The 17,338-nt window shown below is 42.7% G+C and overlaps 1 protein-coding gene across 3 annotated transcripts in view; it reads left to right on the plus strand.

Annotated features, from left to right (window-relative positions):
- The window catches only part of arhgef10la (Rho guanine nucleotide exchange factor (GEF) 10-like a), a 72,610-nt gene that overhangs the window by 26,104 nt on the left and 29,168 nt on the right, over positions 1 to 17,338 (plus strand). For all 3 annotated transcript variants that reach the window (XM_029150302.3, XM_029150303.3, XM_055508947.1), the window contains 4 exons: positions 950 to 1,065; positions 2,189 to 2,316; positions 8,551 to 8,651; positions 16,509 to 16,630. In XM_029150302.3, coding sequence (XP_029006135.1) covers positions 950 to 1,065; positions 2,189 to 2,316; positions 8,551 to 8,651; positions 16,509 to 16,630 — 467 coding nt within the window. The remainder of the gene's footprint in view (positions 1 to 949; positions 1,066 to 2,188; positions 2,317 to 8,550; positions 8,652 to 16,508; positions 16,631 to 17,338) is intronic.

A 17,338-nucleotide genomic window follows, 5' to 3' on the forward strand; every position in this document is an offset into this window, starting at 1 on the left:
GAGGGCTTCAAATCGATGCTGAATTTTGTGTCTAATGAGACACCTGCATTCCTTTTGGCCAGTAAAAGGGCATCATAGCTCCAGATAACAGTTGCTCCATTATTTTTTTTACTCATAAATTCTTTCTTTGTAGTTCAACAAATAATGATGATCGATCCACCTCCCTATTGAGCCTCTTTTATCGGTGTCACTGGAGTTTCACAAAAGCAACTTCTTTGTCTGCATTTCCGCAGTTTCTTAAACTTAAGGTCTTTTCTTAGTGTATAGAACCATCTGACCTTGACCATCAGCATGGGACCAGATCAGGGAGCTGTGTTTATAGATCATAAGTACGTTGTAATAAAGTTTAGCTGGTGGTTATCTGGTAGCATTGTTGCATCGCAGCAAGAAGCTCCTGAGGATGGGGACTATCGCCCTGTCCAGGCTTTACCCTGACTCTCACCCAGTGACAGCTGTGACAGACTCCAGCACAATAATCACAGGTTCCGGTCATAATTGCCCTGATTTTTGTTGGTGATGAATTCAACATTTTCTTTCCCTGAACATGTTTTGTGAGGATATTGAACTAAGTGGCTTAGAAAATCCTATTTTTAGTTCTTGAAATAACATGAGAAACATTCTTGAGAACATTTTCTAAAATGGAAATGCTACAACTAAGATTCATAGACCCTTCAGATCAAATTACCACCAGGTTTTTGAGAACCATTTTTGTAGATTACTAATAAGCCCCCAGTTGCCACTTAGTCAGATGCATTATCAGTTATTGTTCTAATTACGTGACAGGAGTGCACTGTTGTTTTGCTTTTCTTTGACCTTTCCCATTGTTCCTCTCTTTTAATGACAATATTTATAGTATATGATTTAGGGAATTTGCATTGAGGATTCTTTGAGTCTTCATGCTGGACATGTGAATTTCAACTTCTTCATCTTGTCCTTTTTCGTTTGTTAGGTAAAGCGATTTTGGGCCCTCCACGACTTTACCAGGAGCTGCAGGAGCTGCAACATGACCTGTCTGTTGTGGAGGAGGTCACGCTCCTGGTGGGGACGATGCAGGGAACATATCAGGTGCTCATTTTCACACTGTTTTTATCATACTTGCATTCCACTCATCTCAAAGCATCATGTCTGATGTTGCCTTCTTTGGACCATCTGAGTCCACAGGCCCAAACATAGAAGACACATTATCAGTCACACTACTGCCTTGTTCTCCCAAGCCTTTGTTTAAACTGACTCACAGTCCTGACCTTCACGCCTGCTACTCTCTCCACTTAAAACTATTTTGTGTCACTTATTATTTATAAGCCACTTATTGCAAAATGTCGACTGAAAATATATGAAGTTGTATTCTTTAATCTGTAGCTTAAAGACTACTGTATGGGTAAACCAGAGGCGGTAAAGATGACAGTGGAGAATGCACAGTTCGTTTAAATTGCTGCATGGAGTGCAGACTGGGAGAGCGGATTTGTACAAAGGCAAATGTCTTCCTGCTGTCTGTAAAATCCGATGAAGGAACAGTCGTTTACGATTCTTGAGTCATCAATCTCTAAAAGCATGAAGAATCTATCTCCTCACCAACAGTGCCACAAAGATGTTTCCTCTGATGCACTAGATAGAAGTGTCAGATTTGCTACAGTATGTTGCAGAAGAAACCCCCAGCTCCCCTCCTGTGGTGTTCAAATCAGGACGCCTCCCTGTAGTCTGCCACTAACGCATTAACAGCAGCGTTCGCTACATACGCAGCCAGGGAGGTGCACTCCACCAATCACAAAAGCCTCTCTGGCTAATGGTGACACCTTTGCCTCTCTGCACTTAATGAGCACTGTGTCCTCAGGAGGAGTGATATTGGCCTGGCACTATAGAAATGAATGATTTTCATTTTCCACCCATAAAGTAAATACTATGTATACTATTCTGTTGAGTTGTGGGTTTACTATAAAATGGATGTTGGTGTTGGAGAGAATTGATTGTTACATGTGAAGTGATAAAAATGTCAACTATGTCACATCAAATAACGTGACCCAGATTTATCCCATCTGAGTGGCGTATCTGTGTGAGAATTGATATGGATGTGGGAGTACATGCACAGTAAACCCCTGTGCTCAGGATGCATGATATTTACACACACCTCTGTAAAGAAACCACTGCTGAGGGGAAAAAAGGTTTAACTGTGTCTCTTTTCCCATAAAAGAACCTGAACACTACTGTGGCCCAGGACTGGTGTCTGGCTCTGCAGAGGCTTATTCGCATCAAAGAAGAACAGATCCAGAGTGCCAACAAATGTCGCTTACGCCTGCAGGTGCCCGGCAGGCCAGACAAGTGAGTACAATCCTACATACAGATGTGGTTACACGCAGGTGTTGTGCCGAACATACTGTATTGTAACAAAGAAGGCTTGGGTCCAGAAAAACGGTTCATTTAGGAATTTATCAGAGTAGAGTTCTGTAAATAAATGGTCAGAAGCATTTCTGAATCCTTACTGTAAATGTTCCCAAGATTGCTGTGACCTCCGTAATTGTGAGGTGGAATACGTTCAGAACCGCAATGACTTTTTCTAGAGTTGGACATCGGCCCAAAATGAGTGAACAGACAAGAACAAGGGAGGCTGCCAATAATCCAACAGTGTGTTGTTGTTGTTATGTTGTTATTTTCAATTTAAACAGGAAATTATACAAAACAGGTTTTGACTCTCATGTCATGAATTATGAATTAATGGGGACTCATTGTCTGTTTATAAAACTGGACACTAGTATAGTATTTATAAAGTGATGGCATCAATATGTTTATAATTTAAAAATTAAACTACAGTAGATCAAAATGATCCCCAAAATCACATTTACATGTAAATCCACAGTGAGTTACCTTGTCATTTGAGGGTGCTGAAGTGGTTCGTGTGACTTCTAAAAGGACTGCTTAAAGGAGAGCAGCGCTTGTAGGGAGAGAACATAAGATTTGCCTTGAATATTGGCAATGGCAAATGATAGCAGATTGTAATTTATCCCATTTTGTGGCGTCTGGTGGGAAAAGGATAAGAAAGAGACAGAAGGGGACAAAAAGGGAAAGAATATAATACAGGAGCCAGAGCCCTGCTGAGAGAGACCAAGCCGGAGAAGGAGAGGAAGAAAGAGCCAGAGTAATGATCGACCTCCGCCATGAAAGACTTGGCTCAGTGCCGGCAGGGCAGCGGCAGTCAGAAAAGTGGGCCTAATGCCTCAGAGCCAAGGAGAATCTAACTATGCCAAGCCAAGCTAAAGTGACAGCTTGAGTAGCAAAGCTGTGCAGATCAGTTCTCCCACATCTCCCGCTTCCTTGTCGACTGTCACACCAGACCTGCAGGGCCAATCTGCTTACTCAGATGTTTGATGGAGCCAGATGTCACGCTTACAAGAGAGTCCCTCAATTCCCTATTTCAGCTCCTGTGATGTCATTAGCAACTGCTTTGACAAGTGGAGTCCCTACCCCTGCATATGTCCAAGCTGGAGGTTCGCTTTTGAATCCTAAAAGTTGTAGAGCGGGAACTGTGCTCAAATTGTGCTTAAAGATGGCCACGGAGTTTTGTGGAGGAGATAACAATGTCAGCTCAAAGAGAAAAATCTCCTGTAGGGAAAAAGATTCAATCCGGCTTGTGTGATAGCAATCTAATTGAGGCTGGGCCTCGGTGTCAGGTGGCTTGACCGGCAGTGAGCCTCGGGGCCAGAGGTGACAGGTGGCTCAGTGGGTGCCCAAATCATTCTGACGCTACCCAGGGTGCAGCGGTGGCAGCTTGCAGGGGAGAGCGCTGGAAACACAAGCTCTGCCTCCGTTACAAACAACAGACATAAAGTCGCTCGCCTTCCTCCTGCTAATCTTCCCTATCGCGTGGCTAATCTGAGTAAGAATCTGCAGCGCACAGCAGCGCTTCCACAGTCTGTATGTGCACGTTGGATGTATTCATTTAGAAACGCACACAAGCAGGCGTGGAAAACGAGGCACGCTCGCACACGCGGAGCGGAGCGGAGCCTCTGCTCGGCTGGTGAGAGAGTGGCACCGCAGCAGGGACCCCCTGTACTGAGTTGGTCCCCCTCGTCTGGCCGCGAGCGACTCTCTGCAGTCAGGCGCCACATCAGAGCCTCCACACTGCAAACAGACTGAGTACGTGGAGAGAATCCTGACTGCTGCCTCAAAGGCACCAGCCTACGTGTGACAGCAGTTCATTAACATCCCCTTTTACTGCGTCTACTGGAGCAATCACTGACTCAGATACACGGGGTCTACTGGCATATGAAACAGAGTTTTCATTTTCCTGGTTTAACCAAATGTGTTTGCGTCATCCCCCCCCGCTATCATGGCGTATAAAGGTGCGAACATGTTGTAAGCCTCATTTTTCAAAGGCCTTTTGAAGGAGGATGTGCAGGATAACTGTAAGACGAATGGTGGGCCTCGTGTCTGGCTTCATTTGGCCAGCGAGCACTATTTAGAGAGAGGCAGTTGTTGTGTTTGCTTTTTTGCATTGCCTAGTAGCAACCAAGAATACCCACAGGAGGAGCGCTATAATAGGAAGGAGGGTGGTTGGCCATTTTCATTATCGGCTTAATGTCACTGTGAAAGAGCGTGTTCGTAGTAGCCTCCTGTGCTGGGGAGCGCGACTAACATCGTCACAACACATTTGTATCATTAGTATTCATGCATTCCTTGCATATCCACTGCCAAGTCTCTCTCTCCCGCTATAGAATATATAATGTGTGTGCATATATGCACACACACTGTGTTTTTGGGTGTTCCTTTCATGGATCTGGCTCTTCTGATTTCAGAACAGCTGCATCAAGGAAACACTTTCCTCCTTTTGTATCTTGATTTTCACGTATGGCTTCGTTTATGACCTAGATGTGTACAAGGCTAACGCTCTTCAGCGGTTTAACAAAGACATGAGCATTACCGAAGGCGCCCACAACCAGGTATGCCCTTCTAATGAACCAGATGAATGGCAGAACCCGAATGAATGTTCTACATCCTGCGTTACACACAAAAAGTGCAAAGTGTTATTAGTGAGTCACTCAATAGAGGCACATTGTTGTAGTCGCGGTATTTGGGCTGTGGAGGCGACTGGGTTCAGTTATTTACTGCTGGAGCCACAAGATCCTGTATGTAGCTTTTTTTTTTTTTGAGTGCCCAGGTTGAGTGACAATAGTTAAGTTATTCATGCCGGCTTGACTCGTGTCACAGGCTGTACTTGAATGTACAGACATTAACTGCAGCCGTGTGCATATGGCTTCGTGCAAATACTCACTTTACCTCTCGACTTCTCCAGATCTGTGTTTTCAGGCTCATTTTGTCGTGCACACGCAGAATTCTGTCTACCCACTTGTTTACATATCATCCCTTTCAATCGCGCCGAGCCTGAATCTGCTTCAGTACTTGTCTGCAACCCGCGGTCATGTTTATTGAGCACTAGCATTTCCTTTATCTCCTCGCCGTGTTTGCAGAGCAGATTTTGCTGTGTTTCTCTGGAGGGTGGAGGTTAACTGAAGGATGGGTGCGTGACAGGCTGCCACTCAGCTCTCACTCCTACATCTGTAATGTCCTTGTGCATTAGTGTCACACGTGTGCTCCGGCACTGACCCGCGCCCCCTAAAAACCAGCCACGCCGGCTCCTTACTCCACTCTCCCCCTCATCTTGCTCTGCCCTCGCTCCTCTCCTTTGACTCTCTTACCTCTCAGCTCTCCCCATCGCTCTACTCTGCCGCACCTAGTTTCCTATTCTAGCAGTGCACCACACCTGCACTGCGGCTGTCAATCAGTGGGCAGGAAGGGAGAATCAGAGACAGCGCTCGGTTTAGCATGTTGGAGGCCATGTGAGCATGAAGTGTTGCCTAAGGAATCCAACCAAGTGGGGAGCTGTATTCTCGTCACACCCCGTCTTCCCTTCTGTCTTCAGCAAATTGCTTCCTGCTATATTTAAGCAGCGAATGGTTTGAATTACACCTCATTGTGAAAGCTCCACTTTCTCACCATGTCATGGAAGTTTGAGATCTTTCTTTATTCTGTACTTGTCTGCAATCTTTCCCTCTCTCTTCAAATGTGCGTGGGTGTGTGTCTCTCTGTCATTTTCTTCCTTCACCTGTGAAATGGTAATGAATTTGCAGTGGGCACCAGCAGACATGACAGAAGCAGAATTTCAGGCTCCGCACACTTCTCTGCTCAATTACCTTCTAATGACGGCCGCATGTGAAATTGTCTTCCTTACGTGTGCCTGAGACCCCCACTGAACCATTTCTTCACACGCTCTTATTTCCATTTGTACAGGTAGCCGAAGCAGGGCCATTATTTTGAGAGGCTGCTTAATTCTGTAAAATACATCTCATCCCTGACAGCTTCCTTGTACTTCTAATAAAGCCTGATCAATCCCGACGTCAAAGTGCCCCTATCAATAGGTAGACCTCTGTGTTTTTCTCTACTTGGACAAGCCACTTGAAAGCACTTACTGTAAAACACCTCGTTCAGCCGTACACAGCCCTCGGTGCAGGATAAAAAAAATAACACGTGTTAGTAACTGGTCATGGGTTCAGTTCAGCCTGTGATGCATTTACATGCTTTACATACCTCACGTGGCCTCATGTGGTTTAACCCGGTAGCTGCATCGCTGGATGCGATTTGCAAGTCTTTCAGTCTTTAAAATCGGTCCGTCCACAGCATAAAGGGGACACATCTAGTGGCCTTTAACAGAGTGGAAATGTCAGCTGTTAAAAGGAGTCATCCAGTCAACTGACATCTGTGTTGAGCCAGTTTATAGGAACCAAATTTTCAAAAAAGCATCTGATTGCACATATAAGTGTTTTTCCGCAATGAATAACTTAAAGTTTTGAGATGTTTGCATGTACTTTCCTGTTCCTTACAAAATACAAAGATGTGTTTTCAGTTGCCGTTGTGCCCGTGGGAGCCGTAAATAGGCCTAAATATAGAACTACGAATGCATAAATTAATCAGGTTAAGACTATTTTGTGATCATTCATTAATGCATAACCAGCACTCACTGTTTGACTTTGCCTTACCATGATATTTAAATAGGAGAAAGGCAGAAACCTGTGTTTCGAATATCAAACGCTCGCTCGCTGCAGGCTCAGAAGTTGTAGCTGAGAGAAGCTGGTGTGCTCTGCTTGAGTTCATGTCTTTTACATTTGAGACATGATTCAGATTCAAGGTTAACAGGGTTCACGCAACCATTTCATAGCACTTCTGTTCTTGCTTTTAGTTATTTGATGTTGCTTGAAAAAAACAATGTATGTTTTTTTTTTTTTTTTACTTTCTGCATTTATTCAAACATGCACTCACATCATCAATGTATTCCACTCGTGTGATTCTGGATTCCTACAATGTCTAAAGTTCAGTTGGCCCCAAAAAGCCTTGAACGGAGCCTGTACGACACAGAGCCCACACGTTGGTGAGCATTAGACTCCACCTAGAAGCGATTTACTGTGATTAGGGTGTGTGATCGTCGCAGCCAGCGCTGAATGTTGACGCGCAGGCTGGAGCCATAAAGCCTCGCTGGAGCTCACGGCTGTAAAACTACAAGGACACAAGCAGCTGTTCTGACAGAACAAAATCTTGCTGTATTAAACTTAAAATCCCATGAAATTAAAAAATTCCTCTCGCTGTTTGTTTCCTGTTTCTCTGACGGTAAATATCAGAAGTGCGTCTTTTAATTTCAAAATGCTACACTTTCCTTTAGCGTCTCGCACCCTGCGGTAAATCCGTCCACATGTTCAGGATAAGGTATAAGTTGATGAAAAACTTTTGGGATCCTCTCCGGCTTTGTCATTTTCTACTACCTGATTTTGAAATCTCACCAACATTTGGTGGATTTGTCCCATAAAAGCAACCGATCTATAGTGTCTGACCAGATTACACAGATTATGTTTTCTACTGCAATATAATAGACTTTGTTAATTAAATATGCTTCATGTTTCCCTTGACCTGCTTCTGCTATTAAAACATGAACATAAGGAGAGATTCCTCAGCTCTTTCCTTCTTGCTGCTATTAGACTGTACGATCAGCAATGTTACTACCTCCTGGTTCCGATCCATAAGTCACTCACACACTGTATCAGTGGTTTCTTCTGCGCAGTATTTGTTCAAATCTCTGCAATATTTATATCCTATGCAATAATCATTCCCATGACCCTGTACCATACCCACTCCACTCATCTGCATAGTGCTTTACTGTGCTAACTTATCTGATACTGTATTTTTAACCCTGTTTTTCTGTTGTGAGACGCAGTGCGGGACAATTAAACGTTTTCCTTTTTTTATTCTTAAAAAAGGAAGAAGGAAAATGTTGTGTTACCTAAAACTTTGATGGTGTTTTGGAGCTTTGTCGTTTATCCTCCCTGCAGTTTTGTTGTGTAATGAAATGTAGCATTTAATTTAAGCTGTAGTAAAAGTAAGCACAACATATTGTGGAACATTGTAATCATAAATATACATTCTTAGACGAGTTGTACATTAGGTGAGTTGTACAGTACGTTAGGTGCATGCGTGTAAGTGAACTGAGCAGTATGTTGATGTTTCTTCCTGCAGGTCAGGCCGTCCTGTCAGTTTCATGGTGGTCTTCAACACTCCCAGCCCCCTCAGTAAGATCTCCTGGGTCAACCGTCTGCACTTGGCCAAGATTGCACTACGTAAGCACCAACACACTGAAGTACACATGCTCAGAAAGGATTACTGTGTCATGTCCATTTAAACAGTATGATGTAAGTAACTGAAAGGCAGTAGCAGTGCTTCATGTTAAAGGTTCTGACACATCCCTTCACTCAACTAAAGGCTTTTACTGTGTTCATAATCACCGTAAAGCTTGGCATTAGATGAGCTGAAGTTCCTGCTGAGAAAAGGGGCAAGTTGGTAAAATGAGAGCATCTTTTCAGAAATGTCAAGCATGTTTTGCAAAAACAAAGAATACCAACCAAACAGGACAACATGGCTGTTGGCTGGCCAGGTTTTTCCTGTTCGTGTCCTACCACTTGCAAACTGAATGCCTTTCAGTTCTGTTTGCAAGCCTACGTAGCCTGTTCCTCCCTATTTTGTGGATGTCTTCATTGAATTTGGCCACGGAGTGTGAACGGTCATCACCGATAGGAGAAAAAAACAGCAGGCCCTGCCCAGCAGGGAGCAGCACAGTTCTCCTTTTAACCTCTTTGCTCCAGTTGCCATGCTCTGCCCAGACATGGTCCTAATATGCAGTCTGGCCACGCTGGAGTTCAGGATTTTTTTCCTTATTGGGGTTCATGAATGCATGCTGTCATCCAGTGGCAAGAACAGAGATGGGACCACAGAGGACAATAATCTGCTTATTTGGCCGTGATGGCACGCATGTTCAGCCCACTCACTACCCCTGTCCCCCTTTGCCATCCATTCCTACTTCCTGTGTAGCCTTCAGCGCTATCCCTTGTCACACACATTTTATTCTGGGTTTGTTGTGCATGCAGCCTGTCTCTGCTCCCTGCGCTTGTGTGTAGCTCCAGTTGTGCTGTGGTGATGTCTTCCATCCTACAGGCTATCACACCGAAATATTTGAAGGTTTCAGCGGAAGATAATGGAATTAAAATTAAAGACACCTAATTAATTGTTCACTTCACAAGTGGCCAGATATATTTAGTTTTATCTTCATTGACATTGGTTGTTTTTTTTGTTTGTTTGTTTTTTTTTACACAAGTTTTGCTGATATTAAACTTTGAGTGCATCTCAGGCGTTGTAATGTTTGCACATTACAATAATAAGAGAACACTAGATTCCACAACACTGAATTCCTCCCCTGTCCTACTGGCCTGCCTCTCACAGCAGGGGTTGTAGAGGTGCAAGAAGCATCTAGTGCATCTGTAGACGCTCCAGTAGAACTTGCTATATGTGGTTTATGTCAGTGTGGCATCAAAAGCATCAGGCTGCGCGCAGCGGACGCTGCGGCTGCAGCGAAGCACAGCATCCCAAGCCTTCCGTTGTTGTTCACACCTTTATCAGCAACACAGCAGGCGTACTGATGAGGACGGTTGCATAGTAATACCATGCTACTGGTGTGTGAACATGTTCAAACCAAGATTATGAAAGTTGTCTATAGCCTCATACACGTGAGCACCCCACTGGTGTTATTAAAAATCATCAACAGTAAGAAAGACTAGAAGTAGAGATACAGAGATACTGTAGTAAGTAATAATATAGGACATGTTCGAAGGACGAGGTTCTAGCTATTTTTGGCTAAAGTAATCAACCGAACTGTAATAATTGTTATTCAGGTGAAACTGAAGGAAAACATAAATGTGCCTTACAGTATTTGTGGCGTTACACGTGTGGACAGCACCTGAACCCCCTGAAGATGGAAGACGGTGTTATTAAAATGTAAATGCAGGTGCGGCAACGATGGCGCTAATGTGTTTGTCACACTTTCCTTCTACCTCATGGCCTCTAGCGCTTGTCATCGACGTTATACTCTCGTGTGCTAGGCTAATCACAACATCTTTCACGTAGTAATGTTAGTGATTAATTAACCGGTCAAGGGCAATCGACTCATGTTGTATGTACTGTAGGCCCGTAGCTAATGCTGCTACTGAGCCTGAGTAGCCCTGAGAGCCACAGTAAAATAAGCTTTGATTCCTCCATCATCAATATGACGAGGAGCAAAGAAATAAACGAGCACGATAGAAATGCATGAAGGGCAAGCATGAAAAGAGCGAATGGGAGACAGAGAAGCTCCCTCTGCAGCCGACACATCAACCAATTAGATGGAGTCTATGCATTAGCTTCTACGCACAGATGTGGGCAGTGCAGCTGCACAGAGGATAAAGACTCGTTTTACCCTGATATTGATTCGTTCTTCTCTTGTTACAGGGGTTTACATTGCACATTTAAACTTCAATTCAATCTAAACATTTATTATATACATTTAGTAGGATTGTCAACGTTAACAGTGTAACAGGAATGTAATGGTAAAAATATAAGTTGTAGTGGTTTCTGCTCCAAAGGTTTAGCTCCATCTCCCTCTACACCAGCTCAATTGGGTTCAGATGTGGAGATTGAGCTGTCAGAATCATCTGCGTGTTGCGGTAGAATCCAGCAGAATGAGGCGTTGGGGATGCCACGACTGCGCAGACAATCGGGCATTGCTCAGAAATAATGGCCCCTTTAGTTGGGTGTGTGCTTCTGGAGGATGGACGTTGAACACGATGCAGCTTGTCAACTCTTCCGTTATCATCATGTTTCACTCATGGTCCTAGACAGACACCCATTTTCTTTTCCAGCGCTTTGCATATAGGTTCTGCCTTTTGATCCACACACCTAAACTTTCTAGGCTTTGCTGTCCCACTGACCTGTGTATATGACGTACACTATACTACTCCACTGTGTCAGACTGTGTTCAGAGCATTAATGTAAAAGACAAATAGCAGTGATGAGGTAGTGGATGAATCCCAGGGGGAAATAGATCAGCTCCAACCTGGTCAGGATGACAATTACATGTTAATTGTATCACAGTCACACTTTGCCTTCCCATTTAATCAACTGTAATTACAATAAGGGAGTTGTTGATTTAATTTCACGGATGGTATACTGTCACTGAGGCTTCCTCGCCGTCGCAGGCGGAGGCAGCCCTGCCCCGAGCTCAGGGGAGCCCTGCGATTGAATCAGCATTTCGGATGCAGCGAACCGTGGTCTTGTTTAGTTTGAAATGAGTGCCATGTTCCGAAATGTCCCTGAATGGTGGACAACACAAATAGCTAATGTACTCATGCATGATTTGGTGAGTGATTGGACATCACAGAACTCATTTTCCAGGAGTCACCAGTGTTTATCTCGTTACCACTATTTAGAGGATGTTTATCCCGCTGCTGTATCTTGTAGCCTTGATGCACAGGGCTCCTACTGTCCATGCAGGTGACAGTCCTGTATTAATGATGCCTTGTTATTGCTGCGAGGCGTACACGTTTTCACAAAATTTTACAAGTTGTGGTTAAGGGCAAATTGTAAAAGGTGTGCTTCAGAGGGACATCGTAGCTGCAGAGACAGTGGGGCCTCAGATGTTATAAGGCAGCCAAACCCTATAAGACATTGTGCCAGTGAAAGGCATTTGTCGCTTTTGAGTGCATGTGGTGTAGTTATGAGACCTTGAAACAGAAAGTGAGAATTACCCCACAGTGGTACTTCGCCAGCAGCTCCAGGGTCCATTAATAACCTGGTGTGCCACTGCATCTTTTATGCCTCTCCAAGTGGCCCTAGTGTTTCTGAAATAGCCAGAAGCACTGCCTAATTAATGGGCTTTCTCACTGCAGAATTAATTGCTTCCTGCCATGCAGTCCCAGCCCTTTCAGACAGGGTTAAGGCTGCAGACTTTGATGGACCCCACATGAAGAACAAGAGGCCGTCAAATCATAAGAGATTGCTGCCGAGATCTCGTAGACAGAAGAAAAGAGAATGAGATGTAGAGGGTGTTTGTGGAGGGGAGAAAGGGGCGGCTAAGTGGGGTGAAAGGATGATTGAGACAAGCAATCAGTCCCACTGCAGGGAACAGAGGGCAGGCAGGGGGCTGTTGCCTGCGGTTACACTGCTAAGTATGTTGGGCTCTTGCTTCTCCCATCGCATGCGGATCAATAGATAAGTGAAGTGTGGCTTGGAGGTTGTGGTACACTCTGACATGGGTTTCTTAATCCACTGTGTGGTAACGTGTGCCATACCAATGTGTACCACACAGTAGAAAAGCAAGTGGGAATATTCAACCGTGTCGCTGTTGCATGGGCTCTGCTACTGGGAGACCTTTTTATTTTAATTAAGTTTGGTGTCAGATTGTTGCTATTGTAGCTCCACTATAGCTAATATTACAGCATTAGCTATACAATGTGTGTAAAAGTTTTGGTTTCAGTTTTTGTTCATTCAGTGAAGGTTTTCACGATAAAGGTCCCAATATGACGACTGAGCAGGAATCTCATCCTGAACAAAAGGGCCTTTCCTTTGTACAGTCTATATGCTGGAAGGATTCTCCCTTAGCTCTAAAATTAATCTGTCAGACAGCAAAGATTATCTCCCTATCTCGCTGTGCGCAAACATGGGAAATGTTTATGATGAGTAAACATTATCACGGATTTAATTAACAGATCCCACACTTGCATTGATCCATGGGAAATATCAATTGCACTGGTGTATTTAATTAGTCTATATCTTTGCCCTTTGTGTCACTTGGGTTGATAGAACTCCATGCTCTGCAAATTAATCTTTATCAGCAAAGGACTTGAAACAAAAACATGATTGGAATAAAGAAAATTAGAAACTATATCTCCCTATTTAATATTCCAAGCCCACACCTTCACAAGTGATGCTGTTATAAATGGTTGGTGTACAGTAGGAGGATTGTATGAATAATACTGTAGATTGACTTGACCCTGACCTCTGTTTGGAGAACGTCATTAGTCATGTACTGTAGGATGCCATTAATTAACCATGCGAAGAAATGAACTGCAGTGAAGTGGAACTTACTACACTGTTAAAAATGTAGGGCTTTTTTCATTTTTTTGATAAATTAGACGTTTACCAATATATTTGTAGGTGACAACATGCCCCCCCTGGTTATCTGAGCATGTAATTGGAAAACAATGCCCCAACTGAAAAGGTCTGTTGCATCTATTCTACTCACGTTGAATATGTAACAGACAGTCTCTTTAGATCTTTATCAATAGACATTACAGGGAAGAGAGAAAGTTTCTGAATCTTGTTGGAACTTTTTTTCATGATAAAACTGTTTAAAGTGTGTTTACTATTTTGCTAATCACTTAGTGTGGAACAGTTTCTCCAATTTTCCTTAAGACCAGACAGCTGCCAAAAATTGATATTAACGGCAAAATCATTGCCGGTGGGTGTTTCCGCCTCATTATTCTGTATGACGTTTGGAAAATATCGATCTGTATAATTAGTGTCAGATGTTGGGAGTGCTAGTAATTCCAGATTTGCTGTTTTTCAGAGTTTCATTCTATTTTTCTTGCTACTGAGTTTACTTTTGTGATGAGTTAATTCTCAGAGCTTCCGAGCTTTGCTGTGTGTTATGGAAAACTGGCCCGATAGCCTGTCAATAGGCCCTTGATCACAGTTGGCTTCATGCTATTTATTATTTTTTTGTGTGCATGATGAAGAGGATGTTGGTATAAAGGAAGTGGGGATGAAGAGAAAATGAAGTCAATTGATGTAAAAAGCAAACAAACAAACCAAAAGGAAAATGACAAACAGAGTGATTTGATGAATGTTTATTTTGGCCAATGACAGAGCAGTTCATGTGACGATAACAGCGTCTGCTGTGGGGATGTCACTGGAGGAAGAGTTGGCCTGTGCCGAGCCGGCGACCTGTCCACAGTTTACCCTGCCTCTCATCTAATGACTGTTGAGATCGACTTCAGCGATCCTCCTGACCCTTAACTGGCAGAGAGATTCGGTTTGTGGATGAATGGGAGCGGTTATAGTTTTGTTCTGACACCAGTGTGTTATAGCTACAGTTCATCACGTTAGCTGAAGAACTGCTGTTCTGTCCCTCGGTTTGAGATGTGCTTCCAAGTTACCTGAACAAGCAAGAACAACCACAAGCAAATCAAACAGACCATAAAAAAACTTCTAGTCACTAAACAGTTTAAACAAATTGGGCAAACATGAAATATACAAAGTGTGACAATAGTGAGAACCTGCTGTGTAGTATTTTACACATAGTGTCTTGGGAAAAGGGTAAATTATGGTTTGGTCAAAGAATCTGTCTCTCCTAATTTACATAGTAAAAGAATATTCAGATATTTTATATAGATAGATAGATAGATAGATAGATAGATGTTATTTATGCCAATCATAAAAAAATGCTAAATAATTGACCTGCTGTTGAACCTGCAGCTTTCTTCCCTCATTTAAAATATTTTAATAAGTGACCTTGAACCTTCCTGTATTCAGGGAGAGACCTCCTGAGGGATCATCAGTTTAAAGGCCAACCACCTGCCACAATTCAAGATGAATGTAAATATCATTAAAGTGTATAAACTGCCAGTTTCTCCCATTTTTGATTTGACACTTTTATTCTAGCAAACTGTTCTTACTGTAAAATCAAAAGATGGTGTAAGTAAATGCACAACCAAGTCAACTGTACGGGACCATATGCTACAAAAATAAGAAACAGATGGTCGCACACACAGGTTCCACTCCGTATTAATGTGACCGATGTTTTGATCACACATGGTAATTAGTTTCTTGACTTCAAGACAAGTCAAACATTAATATCAGGCAGCCTTTTACGTAGTGAGGTACATACACCTGACCACTGACATTATTACAAGCACAGGTGCATCAACTCAGTGAGAGTTGAAAAACAATCTACACTCCATCTACAAAAATCACAAGACGAGCAACAATCCCACATCCACTATTAGAGTACTAGACGTTTCACAATTTGCTGTCCTTTAACAGTTTTTCCTGTTTGCAGTTGGATTTTCGTCTTTCCTTTCCAAAGATTCACAAAACAAAAGCCACTGATAGTGTGTTACACACATACTTGATCATTTCTGTAGCTTTTGCGCCTCTTTCATTCCTTGTTAAACTGACTCGGGAGTTATGCTTTGTTAGTTCAGTCATTTCAGTAGCAGCTGTTAAGTGAAAGTTAAACAGTACACAGTACATAGAGCAGAGTACACAATGTTTACTGTGTGGTTACTTTGGTTATCTTAAGCTACTTATAGAGAACTGCTTTGTTATTCATTCATACATTCCCTGCCGCATTCTTTCACCAAGCGACACAATGACGCATACAATATTCATCAGTCAGACAACCAGCACCTGCCAAAGTCAACTGTTACTGTAAGTAGCAGCAGCATTAGGATTCAACCACTTCATCAACCATTTGGGTAAAAAACAACTCTAATCAATAAAGATGACATTCATTGAGAATTAAAATTTTGAGAAGTATAAGAACCCTGCGTGTGCATGCCTTGCTACAGAGTGGGCAAGCAGTTTTACTAAAGCATCTGTGATCAGGCTGTGGAGGCAAATTGCACCTTATTCAAAAGTAACAAACTAATTGATATTGACGGCTACATTATGAAAACGACTTCATGGGACTACTTTGGCAAATGTGCCTAGTGCCTTGATGCGGGTGTCGTCTGCTGTAAAGCTCAGAGTCGCCTCATGAGTGTTGACGATGGCAAGATCCATTTTTCAAATTTTTCTAACTCCAATCCATCAGTTGCATTTTACCAGATGGGATTTACTCTCATTGTTGATTAAGTGTGGGTTTAATCACTGTTGAGGCCTTGCGTTGGCAGTACCTGCTCCAAAGAATACGCTGCAGGCTGATTATAACGTTCACATGCTAATAACAACGTTCCTGTTACATACTTGATGTCGCTAAATGTCTGATTATTGTGAGAGTCTGAGAGTGTAAGGTGATAAAGAAGACCAGCTGTGAATATTATTATTATTATTATTATAATGTTTTTGTGAGACTGAATTTAAAAAATGTTAAAATTGTGTTTCTATTTCAGGAGAAGAGAATTCACCAGGCTGGTTGTGTGGGGAGGATGAAGGGAAGACAGTGGCTGTGTTTAGTTGTCCATTGCTTTCTTGTCACATGCCAGTTTTCGCTGTGAGGTCACCAGAGAGAAAGGTAAATGTGATATTACTGCTAATAGTTATTCATTAGCCATTAAAAGTGCTGTTATAGTTCTCTCTTGATGCTTGATCCTCCCATACTTACATTTTCCCGAGTTCTGCCATTTATTCTTTAGCTCCAAAGTTTTGATGTGTTTTTAAACTGACAGATTTAAACTTAACAAGCAAAGAGCCTTTCGTGGAATCAATATGTCAAAGCAATTTAACTTTCACTGATGGTATGCTTTCTTCTTGGACAGCTATTACACCATAGCAGAGATTTTGTTGATTTTATTGACACAGATCATGGTACAGTTTTGCAGTCATTTCCCAGCGAACGCTGTTAAATTGCTCTTGCTTTGCCGTAACCGCTAAAAAAATATGCTGTTTCAGAAATAATCCCAGTTGCACACAATATACTGTGTATAGACGGAGCATCACCTCCAGATTCTGAATCAATACACACTGTTAGGACATAGAAACCTCTAATAGATCAAATGGTCAGAGCAGGTGAGAGATAGACTGAAAGGGCTTTAGAAGTCAGCGGAAATTGCCTAAAATCAATTTGCAGCGAGTGTAAGATGATATTCCCAACCACATTTTCTATCACCATAATGTGGTTAAGGGTCTTAGTGAGCAAGGTGGGTGGTTGGGAGCCAAATTACCATGGCCACCAGGGTAGGGTGTTATGAAGTGATCATGCAATTATCTTAATGGCTGTGGG

Source organism: Betta splendens, chromosome 5 (genome assembly GCF_900634795.4).
Source record: "Betta splendens chromosome 5, fBetSpl5.4, whole genome shotgun sequence".
In the NCBI taxonomy this organism is placed as follows: Eukaryota; Metazoa; Chordata; class Actinopteri; order Anabantiformes; family Osphronemidae; genus Betta; species Betta splendens.